Raw genomic sequence first — 17,032 nt, forward strand, 5'->3', positions numbered from 1 at the left:
TTTTCCTTTACTCTTTCTATATTCTTTCTTCTTTGACAAGCACATACAATTTCAAAGCTTTGAGTAGCAAATATATATTCATTCATTAATCAGTACACTGGGAAAAGTACTAAACAAGGAGCCAGTCCTGCCCTTAGGCGTGCATGTCATCAAAACAGGCAAAGCCATGCTCACTCAGCCACACAGCGTACTAAGAATTTCAGTGGGGTAAGCACAGTATTTTCTGGGGACACAATAAAAGGATACCCAATCTAATCTTGGGAACTCAGACACTTTTCCTGGAGGGGTTGATATGTAATCCAAAGCCTAAATAGAACAGAAGCTATAAAGCAAAGAGGAAGTTCAAAGATGGGAATGCGGCCCATGCAAATGCTTCTGTTCTCCAGCACTCCAGCGGCTGGAAAGAACGGTGTGGGGGAGATTTGTGATCTGAGCAGACGCAGTGGTGTAGCCATTTATCATTGCATCTGCTCAGAGCACAACCAATGAATGGATAAAGAAAATGTGGTACATTTATACAATGGAATATTACTCAGCCATAAAAAAGGATGAGATCCTACCCTTTGTGATGGCATGGATGGACCTAGTGGGTATTCTGCTAAGTGAAATAAGTCAGACAGAGAAAGACAAATACCATGTGATTTTACATATATGTGGAATCCAAAGAACAAAATAAACAAATAAAGTAGAAACAGACTCATAGATGTAGAAATCATGACATCTTAGTAGTGATAATTTATACCATTGAGTGATTTTACAACAGCACACTCATAATTTCAGATAGAGACAGAAACATACTGAGACTGACCCAACACAGAAATCGGCAGATGTATTGGAAAGATGAGTTTAGAGGAAATTGAGAGCATTTGTGAGTTGAAGTGGCTGGTTGTTTTGCTGTAGATATAATGATTTCTTCCACGTCTTCCATGGCTGTAGATATAATGATTTCTTCCACATCTGTCTTGCCTGAGGGAGGTCAGCCATGGCTATAGTAATCCAATGCAGGAGTGGGCTCAAGGCATGAATGGTCCTGTCTCTAGATTTGGTTTCCCTTGTTACTAATTTATCACCTCATCACATGGCAGGGAGAGTCTTCAGACTGGTTTCACTTTAATCCAAGACAACATATCACTTAGTTTACCATTGGGTCATCAGAGATGAGAAAATATTGAATCTGTTCTGAAGAGCTCTTAGGGGGAAAAGAAACAGCCCTTTGTCTTCCCTGACACCCACTGGCTCTATGTAATTCTCCCTCTCAGACACTTTCCTGTTGCCTTGCGTCTCACGTGCAATCTAAAACTTCCTGAGTCTTCTTCTTGGAACACCCAGGTGGTCACCATCAGATAACACAGAGTTGAAAAGACTCATGCATTATATTATCCTCTTAAGTTGGCATCTCCAATGAAATAGCCTATTTTCTTATTCCCATGTGTTTACTTCCTGACCCTTTAAGAACCTCTGTGCTTCTCAACGAGCTCTCTCCCACACCTCTACTCTCCTCACTACTCACAGGGTATGGCATCCACAGGTCTTCTTAAGATGCTGAGAGAATTTTGCATTGTTTGCATGACATAATCCAAGCAATAAACGATATTTCTGTCCCATCGTTTCTTTTGGAACTGTTCACATCACTGCCAACTGGCTCTCACCATTTTCTGTGACATCGTGTGCCTGAAATCCACTGTTTGCTAAGATGCCTCACTTCTGCCCCATGAACACAGCCCCTGAAAGCCACAGGCCCCAAATTTTCTTAGACTGAGTGAGCACATAAAGTGAGGGGACCTGTGAGAATCGGTAGGAGGGGCAGGTGGATAATGATCACAGGCAGGAGAAGCAGCTTCCAGGAGCAGCCACACCAGTGAGGAGGGGCCCTCAGCTGTCAGGCACTCATGATGGACTGTTTGCTCCTACTTCCCTTATAAATAGAACAGTGGGGGGTGTAATCAAAGGCAAGGTATAGGATTCACAAGTCTTCCATACTTTCAGTAGCTTGTTCCTGTCTATGGTACTACATCAATGACCAAAAATTTATTAGGCTACCAGTGCACATCTGTTAGTAAATTAGGCATATTTATCAAATTTGGGGGCATGGCTGAGAGCTGGAAAGCAATTAATAATACTTAGGGCGCGTGTTTATAAAAAGGCAAGGAATGTAAATTTACCTACTGTGGCAGAACAACACATTCTCTTTCCATAATGGCTTTTCAGTGCACACCAGACTGAGCAGAAATATCTCAGAAGGGCAATTCAGGGCTTTGTGTGATCCAAACATCCACCATCTTCGTCTTACCTCCCACTCTTCGCCAACATAAACCTGTTATTCCAGAAAAGCTGATCTGCTCACTTTCCCTGATCTTTAAGGAAGGAAATGCCTGCAGCTGCTACTTTTCTACGCAGGAAGCAAGTGATCTGACCTTGAATCACGTTAAAAAAAGACAGAAAATCGGCAGGGTATCTGGATACTTTCTAATGGCTTGAAAATTTTTTAAACTCTGTCTCTAAAAAAGAAAGCAAGACCTAAAGCTGTTATTTCACTTAGTACGGTATTATTTTAGGCCTAGAGATACATTTCCAAGCGATGAACTTATCTTTGTATTGGGCTCGGTTATGCCTTTGCTAGTTTCCCAGCGTGCTGTGATGTTTCAACCCATAGATCACGCTTTGCTTCCAACAGGAGCTTCTATTTGCTCAGAAACTCTTTTTTCCCCCCATGGAATGAAAGCAACTTTTTTTAGACTGTTTCAGAACATTTAGAGTATTTTCCTGCAACTGAATAACATCTATCGTTGCCTTTACTTGGAGAAAAACAAAGTATTTGAAACCTATGGATTGGTAACCTGGGGAGTGTGTCATGGAGGCTCCTGGGAACCTAGGGGGGATTTTTCACGGAGGTAAAACCTTTATCTGAAGCTTGAACCATGAAGGTGGGATGTATGTACCTTATATAACATGAAATGAAATAGAAAAGATACAAACGGCCTAGTTCATGTTATTGTCTTTGTTAATTGTATTCAGTTCAATAGTATTTGCTGAGCAGCCGTGACGTGCCAGGCACACTAAGAAGCCAGAGACAGAGCTACGGCCACACAAAGTCCTGCTTTCAAAGCTCACATTCTAATGAGTATGAGCCTATGGATCTGAGAAACGTCCTGAAGCCAGACCATCCGTAACAGTGGCGAGACGGTCCACGCCCCTGTCAACAGCGGCGGTATTATGTCAACATGTCTTTGGAAGGGGTCAGTCCTCAAACAATCAGACAGCGGAATTCAGAAGCTGTGGCTAGAGCAGCAGGAAGAAAAATGTTACCCTTTTCTCCTGAGTTAATTTAGCCCAGGCTCTGGGTCTGACTACGCCGGGAAGGTTTTCAGTCTTGGGATGCTGGCCACTGTCCCCAGACATGGGGAGGGCAACAGGAGAATGGCTTCCAGAGGACCCAAGAACAGATCTGGAGGGGAAGGGGTGCTAGTTACTCTGTGAGGTCTTTCCCTACGACTGTCCCTGAGGCTCAAAAAAAACCTTGGGAAAAGTTAGAGGCTGGGAAATGACAGGGGGAGTCTGTGGCAAGGTACAGGCTGTGACAGACATGGAAGCAGGGACAGACTGACAAACCTCAGAGGGAAGGGGGTGGGGGTGGGGAGAGACAAGAACTTCTATGCATGTGCACACCCGATGGACACAGACGACAGTGCGGTGAAGGCAGGCGGGAGGGGAGCAGGGAGGGGGTGTCAATGAGGGGAAAGGGGGGGCATCTGTAATACTTCCAACAATAAAGGTAAATAAGAAAATAGTCAAAATCAAAGTACACACACGAAGAAAGAGGCTGCACACCCCCCCGCAGGAGCAGTGCCCTGGGCAGAGGCTGAAGTGATGGCAGCGGAGGGTCCTTTGGCTGGGGCATCGCCATCATGAAAGGGCACCAGGCAGGCGGGGGCAGAGGGACACATGACACTGTTCACAGGTGGCCCAGGGAATCTAAGGGACACGAGGAGGAGACACTGATGGGACTCATTCCAATAACAGAGGTGATGAGAGCTCACCCCTCGAAGGAGCCTGGGCAGATGAGCCACAACTGGAGGCGTGAGCATCTCAGGGGGCTTCTGGGGCTGTTTCCATTCTCCTCATCATCTCCCCATACGCCCAAATGGCCACGCTGGGTTGATGTTGACTTTTGCACAATTCAAAATGCTTGAAGAAAAATATGTGCACTTTGAGGTATTTCATGTGGCCTCTGACATCTATCCCCAAGCAAGGTCCGCAGGGGACACTTGAGAAAATACCCAAGGGAGACCTGGCGGATCACTTCGTGAAGGCCAAGGGTCCACCCGCGAAGCTGTCCCAGCAGAAGAAAGCTGTGGTGTGTCCATCGTTGCTCACAGGGACGCCTGCGGATGGCCTCCATCGAACGTCACATTTGTTGAAATGCACAGGTGACGCTCAAGCATCTCAGCCGACACCTCCTCTCTTCACGGGCAGTCAGCAGCATCACAGGGTAAAAGACACCTGGCAGCTCCATTCCAAAAATGTGGACTAAATCGGAAGAGCGGTTATTCACAGGAAATGCCACGCGCCCCGGCCTGAGCACGGCGCCCGTGAACTGGGAGGATCGGGGTACCGCGTGGCGTGCACGGGGCTGCGGCCTGGGAGCCAGGCGTGAATCCGGCGGGAGGATTCTGGATAATCCAAGAGGCCCCCTCACTTGAATTACAATATAAAACGGCAACGTTTAAAATGCAGGTTAGTTTGATTAGATGTGTAGACTTCCTCGCTTATGGGAAATTTTCCAAAATTTAAAAATGATGGGTTACATGGAGCTTCTGCGACTCTTATTTTACTGTGACAGCAGCAATCTTTAAGTAACTTTATGTGCGCTCTGCAACCCAGTGATAAGCGCGGAGACGGTGCGTCTCCTCTGCGGGCCCCGCTCGGCTGGCCAAGGTCCCATCGGGCTCACCGCCTCCTCTGAACACTGTCGCTGGCGTTCGCCATCATTTAGTTGTGATGAAAGGGAACGTTTTGTGAAATATGACGCAGAAATCAAACAAACAGCATTGTTCTCAACTCACACACGGGAGAAAAGTCCTAATTCCTTCTTTGCCGGGAAACAGAAAGCAGTGTGCTATCTTTTATAGAAGATGAAGAGGTCTGACTTTTCAGATGGCTGTCACACGGCCGTGCCTCCCTGTGGATGACAGATACAATCACTAATATCCCGGCCTCTTTGAAGGGTCTAATTCTGATGAATAGGCTTATTTTTAGATGATATTCTATGCTCTCGGCCTTATTAGCTTTACCAAGTCCTTTCTACTTTTCTTTCCTTCTTTCTAATTCCTCCCACCCTCCCTACCTCCCTTTCTTTCCTCCATTTCTTTTCCAAAACAAAAACAAAAATTTAAGTTGACTTATAAAAGGAACATGTTTACACAAAAAGAAGTAGCAGAGCCCTGGCCAGTCTGGCTCAGTGGTAGAGCATCAGTGGCGGGCCATGAGTCTCGGGTTCGGTTCTGCCTAAGGGCACGTACCTCGGTTGCGGTTCATCACTGGCCCCGGTTGGGGTCATGCGGGAGGCAACCAGTCGATGTGTCCCTCTCACATTGATGTTTCTTTCTCTCCCCCTTTCCCTCCTTCTCTCTCCCTTCCACTCTATTTGAAGATAAATAGAAAAATATCCTCGGGTGAGGATTAAAAAAGAGAAGCAGAAAAAGCAAATAGGCCAGCTAGCTATAGGAGGACCAGACAATTCTTCTGCGCAATTCTCATTTTCTACTTTGCCTGCAGAGCGGACTTTAATTTTGTTTTTTTCCAGTGGATAGGATAGAAATAGCAAGCTCTGCTATGACAGGAAATGTTCCTAAGTGGAGTTAAAAACCGAGTAAGATACATTGAACTCTGGCATCATTATGCTGTTTAAGTTTTACAATAGAAAAGACAACAACGGCAATTAGATTCCCAGCTGCTTTTAGTATTTTTCCTAATAGTGGGCGAGTCTAATAGGTAATATATAGAAATTCATTCGACCAGATCAAAATGAGACAGGTCACAAAACTCTGGACTGGTATTAAAGATGCATGTGTTGCCCTGGCTGTTTTGCTCAGTGGTTAGAGCGTTGGCCCGCAGACCAGTGAGTTGTGGATTAGATTCCAGTCAAGGGCACGTACCTTGGTTGTGGTTTGTCCTCAGCCCTGGTCGGGGACATGTGGGAGGCAACCTGTCGATGTGTCCCTCTCACATCGATGTTTCTCTCTCCCTCATTCTCTTTCCCTCTTTCTCCCTCCTTCCCACTCTATCTAAAGATAAATAGAAAAATATCCTCGGATGAGGATTAAAAAAAAAAAAGATGCATGTGTTAGCCAGTACCACCCTAAGAGGAAACTGGCACCACCAGAGGGCACCTGCAGGATCTCCAGCAAATGCATGGTGTTGGCATCACTCCTGACACAAGGGCATGAATCCCAGCTCCACGTCTCAGCTCTGCTCTCTCCTACCACCGGACAGTGAGATGGATTCTCCTAGAAGTGACCTGAGAGTGTCCGTATTTTGACAGCAAATGTCTCCGGGTTGCATACTGGTCTATGACTTAGTTTTCTGGTCTACCTCTACTTCATGAAAGCTCTTCTCTTTTTTTCTTTTTTTTTATCCTCACCCGAGGACATTATTTTCCATTTTTTGTTCACATAGAGTGGGAGGGAGGGAGAGGAAGAGAGAGAGAGAGAGAAAAACATCGACGTGAAAGGGACACATCGAGTGGCTGCCACCCACATGACCAACCAGGGCCAGGGACAAACTGCAACTGAGGTACATGCTCTTGGCGGGAACCGAACCTGGGTCTCTCTGGACCACAGGCCGACGCTCTAACCCCTGAGCCAAACCGGCCAGGGCTCTTCTCTTTTTTCTTTAGGACTGAAAAACACACATCAATTAACGTCCTGCTTGACACACCGTTGGTGTTCGGTAACCCCGAACCCTCTTGCCTCCTTCCTATTTCCAAGAGCTAATTAGGGAGAAAATGTCCAGTTTGGTTCCTGGGGACACCCAATTAATTAATGTTGATGCTGTTCTTTCTACTACTACTAACGATATAGTACTGGGGTGGGAGATGGAGGCAGTCAGAGGCCAAAGCTTCTCTCAACGGGACAGATGGCCTGTCTGCGGCTGGTCCGGACAGCCCTCGTTCTGGCTACAGAAACCTTGATTTACACTCTTCATGAAGACTTTTCAGTGCATTCTGGGTTTTGAGTTTTAAATGTGAAAAGTGACAGCATCATTATATTAGTCAAATGACAACAGTCACTTGTTCTGTTGTGAAAATGCAAAACTTACACAAACAGATTAACGAACCAAAGAGAAAGACACGTGGCCAGGTGATACGTTAAAGGACACCGTTGGTCCCGATAGGTCGGGCGAACTGTACTTGCTGGTGTTGATTATTTGAAAGAGAGATCGAGTTGACGCAGTTGTCAGAGGCTCACTTTCTGCCTTGCCAGAGTCTTCCCAAGGGGCAAGGCCACCGGAAGAGAGGTTTCTGATGATATCCAATGCACCAGATACCATGATGTTTACTAATGTAACACATGCACAAGGAATCACTTCTCTCTTCTGAGGAGGAACAAACAAGGCCCTGAAACTAACACAGAAAGAAAACTATGGCTCTCGCTCATCTCCCAGGGAAACAGGAGAACACCTAATACTCCCTGCGTATATAACTGAACCTCTGGCTGCAGACGCAGGAAAATGAGTGAGGAGCAGTTGTCCAAAGTTTTTCCTTTAGGCATTATTTATAACAGAAAATGTATATTTGCAAGAGATATACTTGGTTAATAATACCCACTACCTGGAAATAGGTCAAACTAATCAATCTTGTTAGAGCTTACGTGATGGCTGTCGTCTGTGATTTCTTGCGTATTGTCATCAGAGTGTTAAATGATGCTTGGAAACCCAGAAAGTTTTCAGAGATTGGTTCACTAGCCTTGGAACAGTAAATAATAAAGGAATCACTTTCTGTTACTTCATACTGACGGCACAGCTTGCAGTATGGACAATAATATATGTTTTTATAGGAGCAGAAGGGCCTTGATCATTGTCGAGTGTTTTAAATGCTTCCATCCTCCCTCCACCCAAGTAAGATTGTTGTTCGAAACAACCTGAATAACATATGTTAAATATATTTTACTTTACCTACAGTACACGAGTTGAAATATGTAGAAAACAGCACTAATGAAGGATATGCCCAGGGTGCAATAGGTAAATGTAATACCAAATCCAAGGTACTTTATTCCAAAGGACACTATGTAACGGACCATGTGGCCAGGCTGCAAGCTTCTCTCTCATCCTTCCAACCCTTTACAAAAAAGCAGACCCTGGGTCTGAAATGATCGTGCAAAAGGGGCAGACACAGGGTAGAGATGGAGAGACCAAGATATCTTTGACCAGGTTTCGTTGCGACTCTGGACATTCGTAAGTTTTTTTCAGCCTAGGTTTCATGTAAAATGAGAGAAATTTCTGCCTGGTACTCATGCCATTGTTATGATAATCAAATGAAATCTACTTACAATGATTTGGGAAAGCATAAAAATGCTTTGCAAGAACAAAATATTATCAAGGATAACAAGACATTCTGTATTTTCTAAATTCTGATACATCCTCGTGTTCCTCAAGCTATGATTTCTCTGGCAGGCCAGCCAAAGCAATGGAGCACAAAGGTCACCTGTAGCAACGTCTTATTCATCTGTCAACAGACTTTAGCTCGCTTTCTGCACAGGACTTGTGGCAGGATTGGGAGGCAAATGACGGACTCTGTATAATGGGGAGCATAATGGGTGGACTTAATTAATGCACAGACAATTAAGATATTCAGTTCTGTTTGATGTTATGTAGAACATCTGGTTAACTTGTCTGAATCTTGACTTTCACAGGTATTTTTACAACAAATAATACTGCAAGAGGATAAATCTTGGTTCCATGTTTCTCCCTAATCTTATTATTTATTCTATTTTGATTTTAAGCAATTGTTTTTATACCGGGTTAGGTTTAAATGAAGAATAATTAATTTTAAATTTCTTTCTCCTCACTTTTGCCCATCTGTTTAGAAAAGTACACACAGAATCATTGTTACTATAACTTGGCACATCAGTGAATTCCCATTAGTAAAAAAATCAAATGATTATTAAAAACTGACTGATGGTGTCACTTCAGTCAATGGCTGGAGAGGATCACTTTCCTCTACCAATATGTTGTTTAGATTCAATTAAAGTGATAGAACAACACATGGGGAATAAAAAATTAAAGATAAAATTAAACAACAAATTGAGTAGGATCAATTATAAATATTCTTGATAACTATTTAGGGAAAAGAAAAGCCAATTTGATTTGGAGGAAGGCGATGTGAAATAGGTTGAGTTTGAATGCCAGTATAAAAATTGTATGCTCCCTGGCTGGTTTGGCTCAGCGGTTGGAGCGTCCGCCTGTGGTCCGGAGAGACCCAGGTTCGGTTCCCGCTAAGGGCACGTACCTCGGTTGCAGTTTGTCCCCGGCACTGGTTGGTCGTGCGGGTGGCAGCCACTCGATGTGTCCCTTTCACGTCGATGTTTCCCTCTCTCTCTCTTCCTCTCTCTCCCTCCTGCTCTATCTGTACAAAAAATGGAAAAGTGTCCTCGGGTGAGGAAAAAAAAAAAATTGTATGCATTTTTATTTTATTATTTTTTATTATTATTATTATTATTTATCCTCACCCGAGGACATTTTTCCTTTTTTTGTTCAGATAGAGCTGGAGGGAGAGAGAGGAAGAGAGAGAGAGAGGGAAACATCGATGTGAAGGGACACATCGAGTGGCTGCCACCTGCACGACCAACTGGGGCGGGGGACAAACTGCAAACGAGGTACGTGTCCTTAGCGGGAACCGAACCCGGGTCTCTCCGTACCGCAGGCCGACGCTCCAACCGCTGAGCCAAACCAGCCAGGGCTAAAAAAATTGTATGCATTTTTAAAGAATTCAATTTATTTAAATGTACTTGCAAATGTTCACAGTTTGGAAAGAATTTGCCCTAATTACAAATAAAATCAAAATTTTGGCACACTTGCATGTTGATGCAAACATCACAAAACAGTATTAAAAGCATTTTACTGATGAAGAAAAAAAGGAGAGAAATCAAGTAACTTGCCCAATTCCCCATAGTCAGCAAGTACTTGAACCAGGGTTTGAGCTCAAGTCTGTCTGCAAAGCCCATGACTCATCTTTAATGTCAGATGCCTCTCAAGGAATGCTGGGATCTCAAGAAGCATGGGCTGATGGGAAAGGGAAAAAGGTGGAGGAAGCAGGCTGCCACTCAGGGTTCACAGAAATACTTAATATTCTCTGATACCTGAGGGTCATAGTGAGATTCATTTCAAAGCATAGCCGTTCATAACAGGGTCTTGATACCTCTCACCTCCGTTAGCATCACTTCAAGAGCTTGGCCAGGGTGACTCTTTAGTCAGAGGCAGCAGGGATTACAAATGAGCAGGGTGATGTCAAGAACTTACTGATGCCTGTCAATCATTTTGTGAAGAATGTACTTTATTAAGACTTTCAGATTTACCCCCCAAATGACCCATAATTAATATGTCATGGTGTTAGACATAAAGCCTGCTCATTAAGTAAAAAATAAACATGTTCTGGAGGATGAATTTTGCAAACCCAAGCCCAAAGGACGGTAGGATATATTATGAAAGGGAAGATTTGAAAAGCAGAGAAAAATATATATGAAAGACTGTTACAGTAATTGCCTCAATTTGTTCTCACCCCTCTGCACTGATGGTGTTGGACACTCCTTCCCTAGAGAGCTTCTGCTCTTGGCCAGGGCTCTTGTCTTGGCAGATAACGTAACAGTAAATGTGACTCAAGCAGAAACTTGTGTGGTGCTTGGAACCCTGAACACACCATGGTAAGAAGCCAGTGCTAGCAGAATGAGAGAATGAAATGGGCCCAGCTGACAGCCTAGCAAATACCAAGTATGCCCCAAATCCTGGATCGCCCACCCACCACCTGAGGGCCCAGCGTAAATCTGCCAAGACCTAAGCCAGGAAATGACCAGTTGATTCACAGACTCATGAGCTAAATGAAATCATTGTTCATTTTAAGTCACTGAGGTTTGAGGGTGGTTTGTAATAAAGTAAAATAATTAGATATAACAACAAAAATGAATTTAAAACTATAATTATTAATATTTTATGAGCAATCATTATGTAATAGGTACAGTAATAACTGCTGTATATACATAGATTCTTTAATTTTTGGGACATCACTAAGTACTGGGCACAATTATTACATCTACTTTGGAAAATAAGGCTTAAGTAACAGAACAGGAACTTTTATTTTCTTCAACTTAAACAAACTTGAATCAACAGACTTAAATGATTTACCAGAAAATACAAGTATATAAAAAGAAAGAAGAGTATAAACCCCTAGCAATTGTGTACCTATATTTGGAATTTCAGAGATGAAAAACATTACAGGACTCTAGGCAGGAGAAAAACATGTATATGAAAAATTCTATACATGAAACGTTTCACACACACACACACATCTATATATGCATGCCCATATATCGAATGCATGAGAACAATGAAGCAGTATCTATAGTGTCGTAAAGAGGAAAGTCTACCTCGTCTGCTCTATACCTAGCCACATTGTCCACATGCACACAGGTAGCAGAAGTTACTGCCAGATGTGCAAGGGCTCAGGAATTGAACATACAGTCCTCATACATGCTGGAAGAAGTATTTTAGCTTTATAATTTATTAGTTAAAAATACTAAACAAAAATCAAATTTAGTAAAGTAGTGATATATAAAATTAGCATATGCAAATCAATAATTTTCATATGTACAGACAATAATTAGATGTCACAGAAAGGAAAACTCATAACAACAAAATATTAAATAACTATGAATGAGTCTCATAAGAAACATGCAAAACTGCTGTAAGGAAACTTTAAAACACTCCTTAAGACCACAAAGCAAATTTAAACAAATGAAAAGACACAGCATGGTCTCGGATAGAAGACTCAACCCCAATGTTGAACTGGGGAAGACAAGGAGGAGCAGGTTTGAGAGGGGTAAATCGGTGTATTGCGGTCATGTTGAGTTTAACCTTCAGGAGGGAGCTAACATAGGCATCAGACAGACGAGGATGGAGCACCATGGAGAGGTCAGCATGACAGCAATACATCTGAGAGCCCTTAGGACAGGTCGCTTAGGAGCAGTATGCACACAGAGAAAAGGTAACCAGGACAGAACTATGGGCATTCCAGCATCCATCTGTTAGCTGGGGAGTGCAGAGCCATCCCAGAAGACTGAGGCTGAACTGTGTAGGCGGTGACAAGAATAAAAGCCATGAATGTGATACTCTGGAAGTCAAAAACAACCACGCCATTCAAGAAGTTCATAGCACTACAGGCCTACCTCAAGAAACAAGAAAAATTTCTAGTAGACTACCTAACCTCACAACTTAAAGAACTTGAAAGCAAACAAAAAGAAAACCCCAGAGCAAGTAGAAGGAAGGAAATAGTAAAGATCAGAGCAGAAATAAATGACATCAAGTCCAAAAAACAATTCAAAGAATCAATGAAACAAAGAGTTGGTTTTTCGAAAAGATAAACAAGATTGATGGATCCTTAGCTAGACTCACCAAGAAATAAAAAGAGAGAACCCAAATACACAAAATCAGAAATGAAAGAGGAGAAGTAATAACTGACACCACAGAAATACAAAGGATCATTACAAATACTATGAACAATTATACAGCAACAAATTGGACAATCAAAGCAAAATGGACAAATTTCTACAAACACCTAGTCTCCCAAAACTGGACTGCAAAAAGATAGAAAACTCAAACAGACCCATAACAACGAAGGAAATTGAAGATGTAATCAAGACTCTCCCAGCAAACAAAAGCCAAACAGCTTCACAGGAGAGTTTTACTGAACATTCAAAGAACTAACACCCATTCTCCTCAAACTATTTCAAAAAATTCAAGACAAAGAAAGACTTCCAAACTTGTTTTATGAGGCCAGCATAATTCTAATTCCAAAACCAGAAAAAGACACTACAAAGAAAGAAAACTACAGGCCAATATCCCTGATGAACATAGATGCTAAAATCCTGAACAAAATACTAGCAAATCGGATCCAGCAATACATCAAAACAATTATTCACCATGACCAAGTAAGAGTCATCCCAGGGATGCAAGGCTGGTACAATATTTGCAAATCAATAAATGTGACACACCACATAAACAAAATGAAAGATAAAAATTGCATGATCATATCAATAGACGCTGAAAAGCATTAGACAAAATCCAGCACCCATTTCTGATAAAAATGCTCAGCAATTTTGGAATAGAGGGATCATATCTCAACATAATAAAGGCCATATATGAAAGACCTACAGCCAACATCATAATTAATGGGCAAACACTAAAAGCATTTCCCTTAAGAACAGGAAGAAGACAGGGATGCCCACTTTCACCACTCTTATTTTACATAGTACTGAAATCTTAGCCACAGCAATCAGACATGAAGAAAAAATAAAAGGACTCCAAATTGGAAAGGAGGAAGTGAAACTGTCATTATTCACAGATGACATGAAAACCCTAAAGACTCCATCAAAAATCTACTAGACTTAATAAATGAATATGCAAAGGTATGTGCTTCCACTTTTTTATATCTTCCTCTATTTCTTTTATCAATGTCCTGTAGTTTTCTGCAAATAGGTCCTTTACTTCTTTGGTCAAGTTTATTCCTAGGTATCTTAATTTTTTTGCTGCAGTGGTAAATGGGATTGTTTTTTAGTTTCTCTTTCTGCGAGTTCATCATTGTTGTATAAGAATGCTGTCAATTTCTTGATGTTAATTTTGTATCCTGGTACTCTTCAAGATTCTCCATGTTTTGTCAAAAGATAAAAGATCTTTCTTTCTTACAGCTGCATAGTACTCCACTGTATATATGTACCACTGCTTTTTTATCCATTCGTCTACTGATGAACACTTGGGCTGTTTACAAACTGGAATTGTCTCATACTGTCACTGGCACACTTTCAGTCTTAACTTACAAATAATATTCTTTTGAATCAAGCTCACCCTTAGAGTAATAATATTCTTTGCAAATCAGTAGTTGCCTCATTATCAATGATTGTGTGAATCTGTTTCTGTGTTTAGTTTTGTTTGCTTTTTGTGCTGGGGTCTTTTGTCTGCTGCTATAGTTTATAAAGCCAGACATGCCACTAAGTAGAGTCTAAAATGTCATTTTGGTAAGACAGGGGCTTCCTTTCCCAACAATTATCACCTCTTTTCACTTAGTTATAATATGATGCTGCCAACAGTTGCTTCATCTTGACGTAATCATTTAATCCCATTTAACCTGCTAAGATAAGCATTTTAAAAGTGCATATACTAAAGAAACAGGGCGTATATGTAGGCATGTAGAATTAGAGCTACATTTTATGATAATGTGGCTTTAAAAAAAAACTTTATTGTTGAGAGTATTACAGATGTTGCCTATTTTTCCCCCATTGCCCCGTCCACCCTGCTCCTGCCTCACCCTAGGCCTTCACCACACTCTGTCTGCGTCCATGGGCTATGCGTTTATACATGTAAGTTCTTCGGTTAATCTCTCCTCACTTTCCCTCTGAGGTCCCTCAGTCTGTGCCGTGCTTCCATGCCTCTGGACCCATTTTGTTCATCAGTTTATTTTGTTCATTAGATTCCACATATGAGTGAGATCTTGTGATACTAGTCTTTCTCTGATTGGCTTATCTTGCTTAGCATAATACTATCCAGGCCCCTCCATGCTGTCTCAAAGCGAGAGAGATCCTTCTTTGCTTACAGCTGCATAGTATTCCATTGTGTAAATGTACCACAGCTTTTTTATTCACGTAACTCCTAATGGGTACTTGGGCTGTTTCCAGATCTAGCTATTGTAAAACGCACTGCTATGAACATAGGGGTGCATATATTCTTAATTAGCTCAAAAAGAAGAAAAATTTAAACTTAGCATCTCCATGCACCATATTTCTAGAGCATTCTAAGGTGGTAATCAGAGGCAGGAGCAAAAGCCATGCAAAAATCTGTTGTAATCAAAGGGCTGCTGGGTTGTGTAGTTAGCAAACTGCCATTTCAGCCATGTCATTCCATCACCACAATCCCAATTTTTTGTTTTTGTTTTATTTTATTCATTTTTTTTGTTTTCTCAGCATCTTCTCTAAACAAATACATCTTATTTTCATTTCAGTGATGTGAGTTGTTTGCGACACGTGAAGGCTCTTACAAGGTATTTTTTAAAAGCCATTAAGCATTCCTCACATACACAGGATTTGTTGCAGGCAATGCAAAACTGTTCCCAGGCTCTGGAAATTAGCTTAGTCTGCAGAATAGAAATAACGTCCACACAGCGAGTGGGTAACCATGACTTACATGAGAGCATTACAGAAAATCACGTAGGCATGATAGAAACTAACATTGTTTTCAAACCTTATGCAAAAATGAAGTTAAAGCAAAATGATAAATTAATGAGATTTACTTTTATGTGTTTTATGAAGGGAAATTGTATTACTTCATGATCGCTTGCTATAAATCATATGCTCAATTATTCATGACCATATATACAGTCCATCCATTCTAACAATTACCAATCACCTGAATCACATTTTATAAAATGGAATATTAAATATGTAAAAACTTGTAAATACATACTAAATAAATTTTAGATGTATATATGTTGGCCATCATAAAATTTGTATAACTGCTACAAGCATAGTTAAGTGTAATTATAATTTTTCAGGTTTGCTTGTCATATTAGTCCTGAGAAGTATATTTCTTAAAACCACAAAATAATAATTCTATCAATGGGAAAAAGATTTATTTACCTGGATCTTCGATAGTTAAGTTCTTTATTAACCATTGAACAATGTCTGACCCTAGAAAAAGAAAAAAGAAAAACACAAATATATATGAACATTTGTCTATATATATTAACTTTAAGAACTCTCAACTTTTGGCATTCAGATTAGTAAGAATGTTTCTAATTGTTACAGTAACAGATTAAAGATCATCCATATATGCAATACAGAAAATAGTGTGAATACATAGTTTTTCTTCAACAAGCCAAGTTGTAAACTAGTAAATTATTGAACATAAATATTTAATATACCAGTAGTAGATAAAGCAATTCATTTATTTGTTCATTGAATAAATGTTTATTGAGTACCCACTTTGTTTCAAGCAGTTCTTTGCATGGCATAAATAATACTTTATAAGATGGTCCCCGTCTCATTTCCAGTTGTTTCTATCCCATCCTGTCTCTATTATTTTTGTTAATCCTCATCTTTTTCCATTAATTTTTTTTAGATAAAGTGGAAGAGAAGGAGGGAGGGGGAGAGAGAGAGAGAGAGAGAGAGAGAGAGAGAGAGAGAGAGAGAGAAACATTGATGTGAGAGAGACACATTGATTGGTTGCCTCCTGCACAGCCTTGGTTGGGGTCGGGGATCAACCCTGCAACCCAGGCATGTGCCCTTGACCAAGAATCAAACTTGAGACCCTTTGGTCTACAGGCTGATACTCTAACCACTGAGCCAAACTGACCAGGGCCTGTCTCTATTCTTAAGCCAAGCAAACTTGTTGTCGGGTTTTGAACACTCCTTTGTGTTTCAAGCCTCTGAGTCTTTACATAACTTTATTCTTTGACTGAAATGTCTTTCCATATTTTCAAGACACCCAACATTCATTACACAATCAAACTTCTCTTGATTCTCACGTTCGTCCATTGAGTTGACCCTCACTGGAGTCTCTGTAGTTTTGTATCACAGTGTTGATCACACAACATCTCAACTGTTTACTTGATTAAAGCCCTAGAGTGAATACCTTGAAGTGGAGCATCATATTTATCTTGACCTCTTTGGAGCATAACAAGGGCTTAGCAATGTGCGATGAATATAAAACACGAGTGAACACGTGTTTTTTACTTTAGAGAGGAGAAATGAGGACGAGTCTGCAGAAAATGTGTTTG

General features: G+C 41.3%; 1 protein-coding gene across 2 annotated transcripts in view; it reads right to left on the bottom strand.

Annotated features, from left to right (window-relative positions):
* The window catches only part of RGS7 (regulator of G protein signaling 7), a 364,521-nt gene that overhangs the window by 102,925 nt on the left and 244,564 nt on the right, over window positions 1-17,032 (bottom strand). For both annotated transcript variants that reach the window (XM_036277369.1, XM_036277368.1), the window contains exon 4: window positions 15,894-15,944. In XM_036277369.1, coding sequence (XP_036133262.1) covers window positions 15,894-15,944 — 51 coding nt within the window. The remainder of the gene's footprint in view (window positions 1-15,893; window positions 15,945-17,032) is intronic.

The sequence above is a fragment of the Molossus molossus genome, unplaced genomic scaffold (genome assembly GCF_014108415.1).
Source record: "Molossus molossus isolate mMolMol1 unplaced genomic scaffold, mMolMol1.p scaffold_m16_p_23, whole genome shotgun sequence".
Taxonomy (NCBI): Eukaryota; Metazoa; Chordata; class Mammalia; order Chiroptera; family Molossidae; genus Molossus; species Molossus molossus.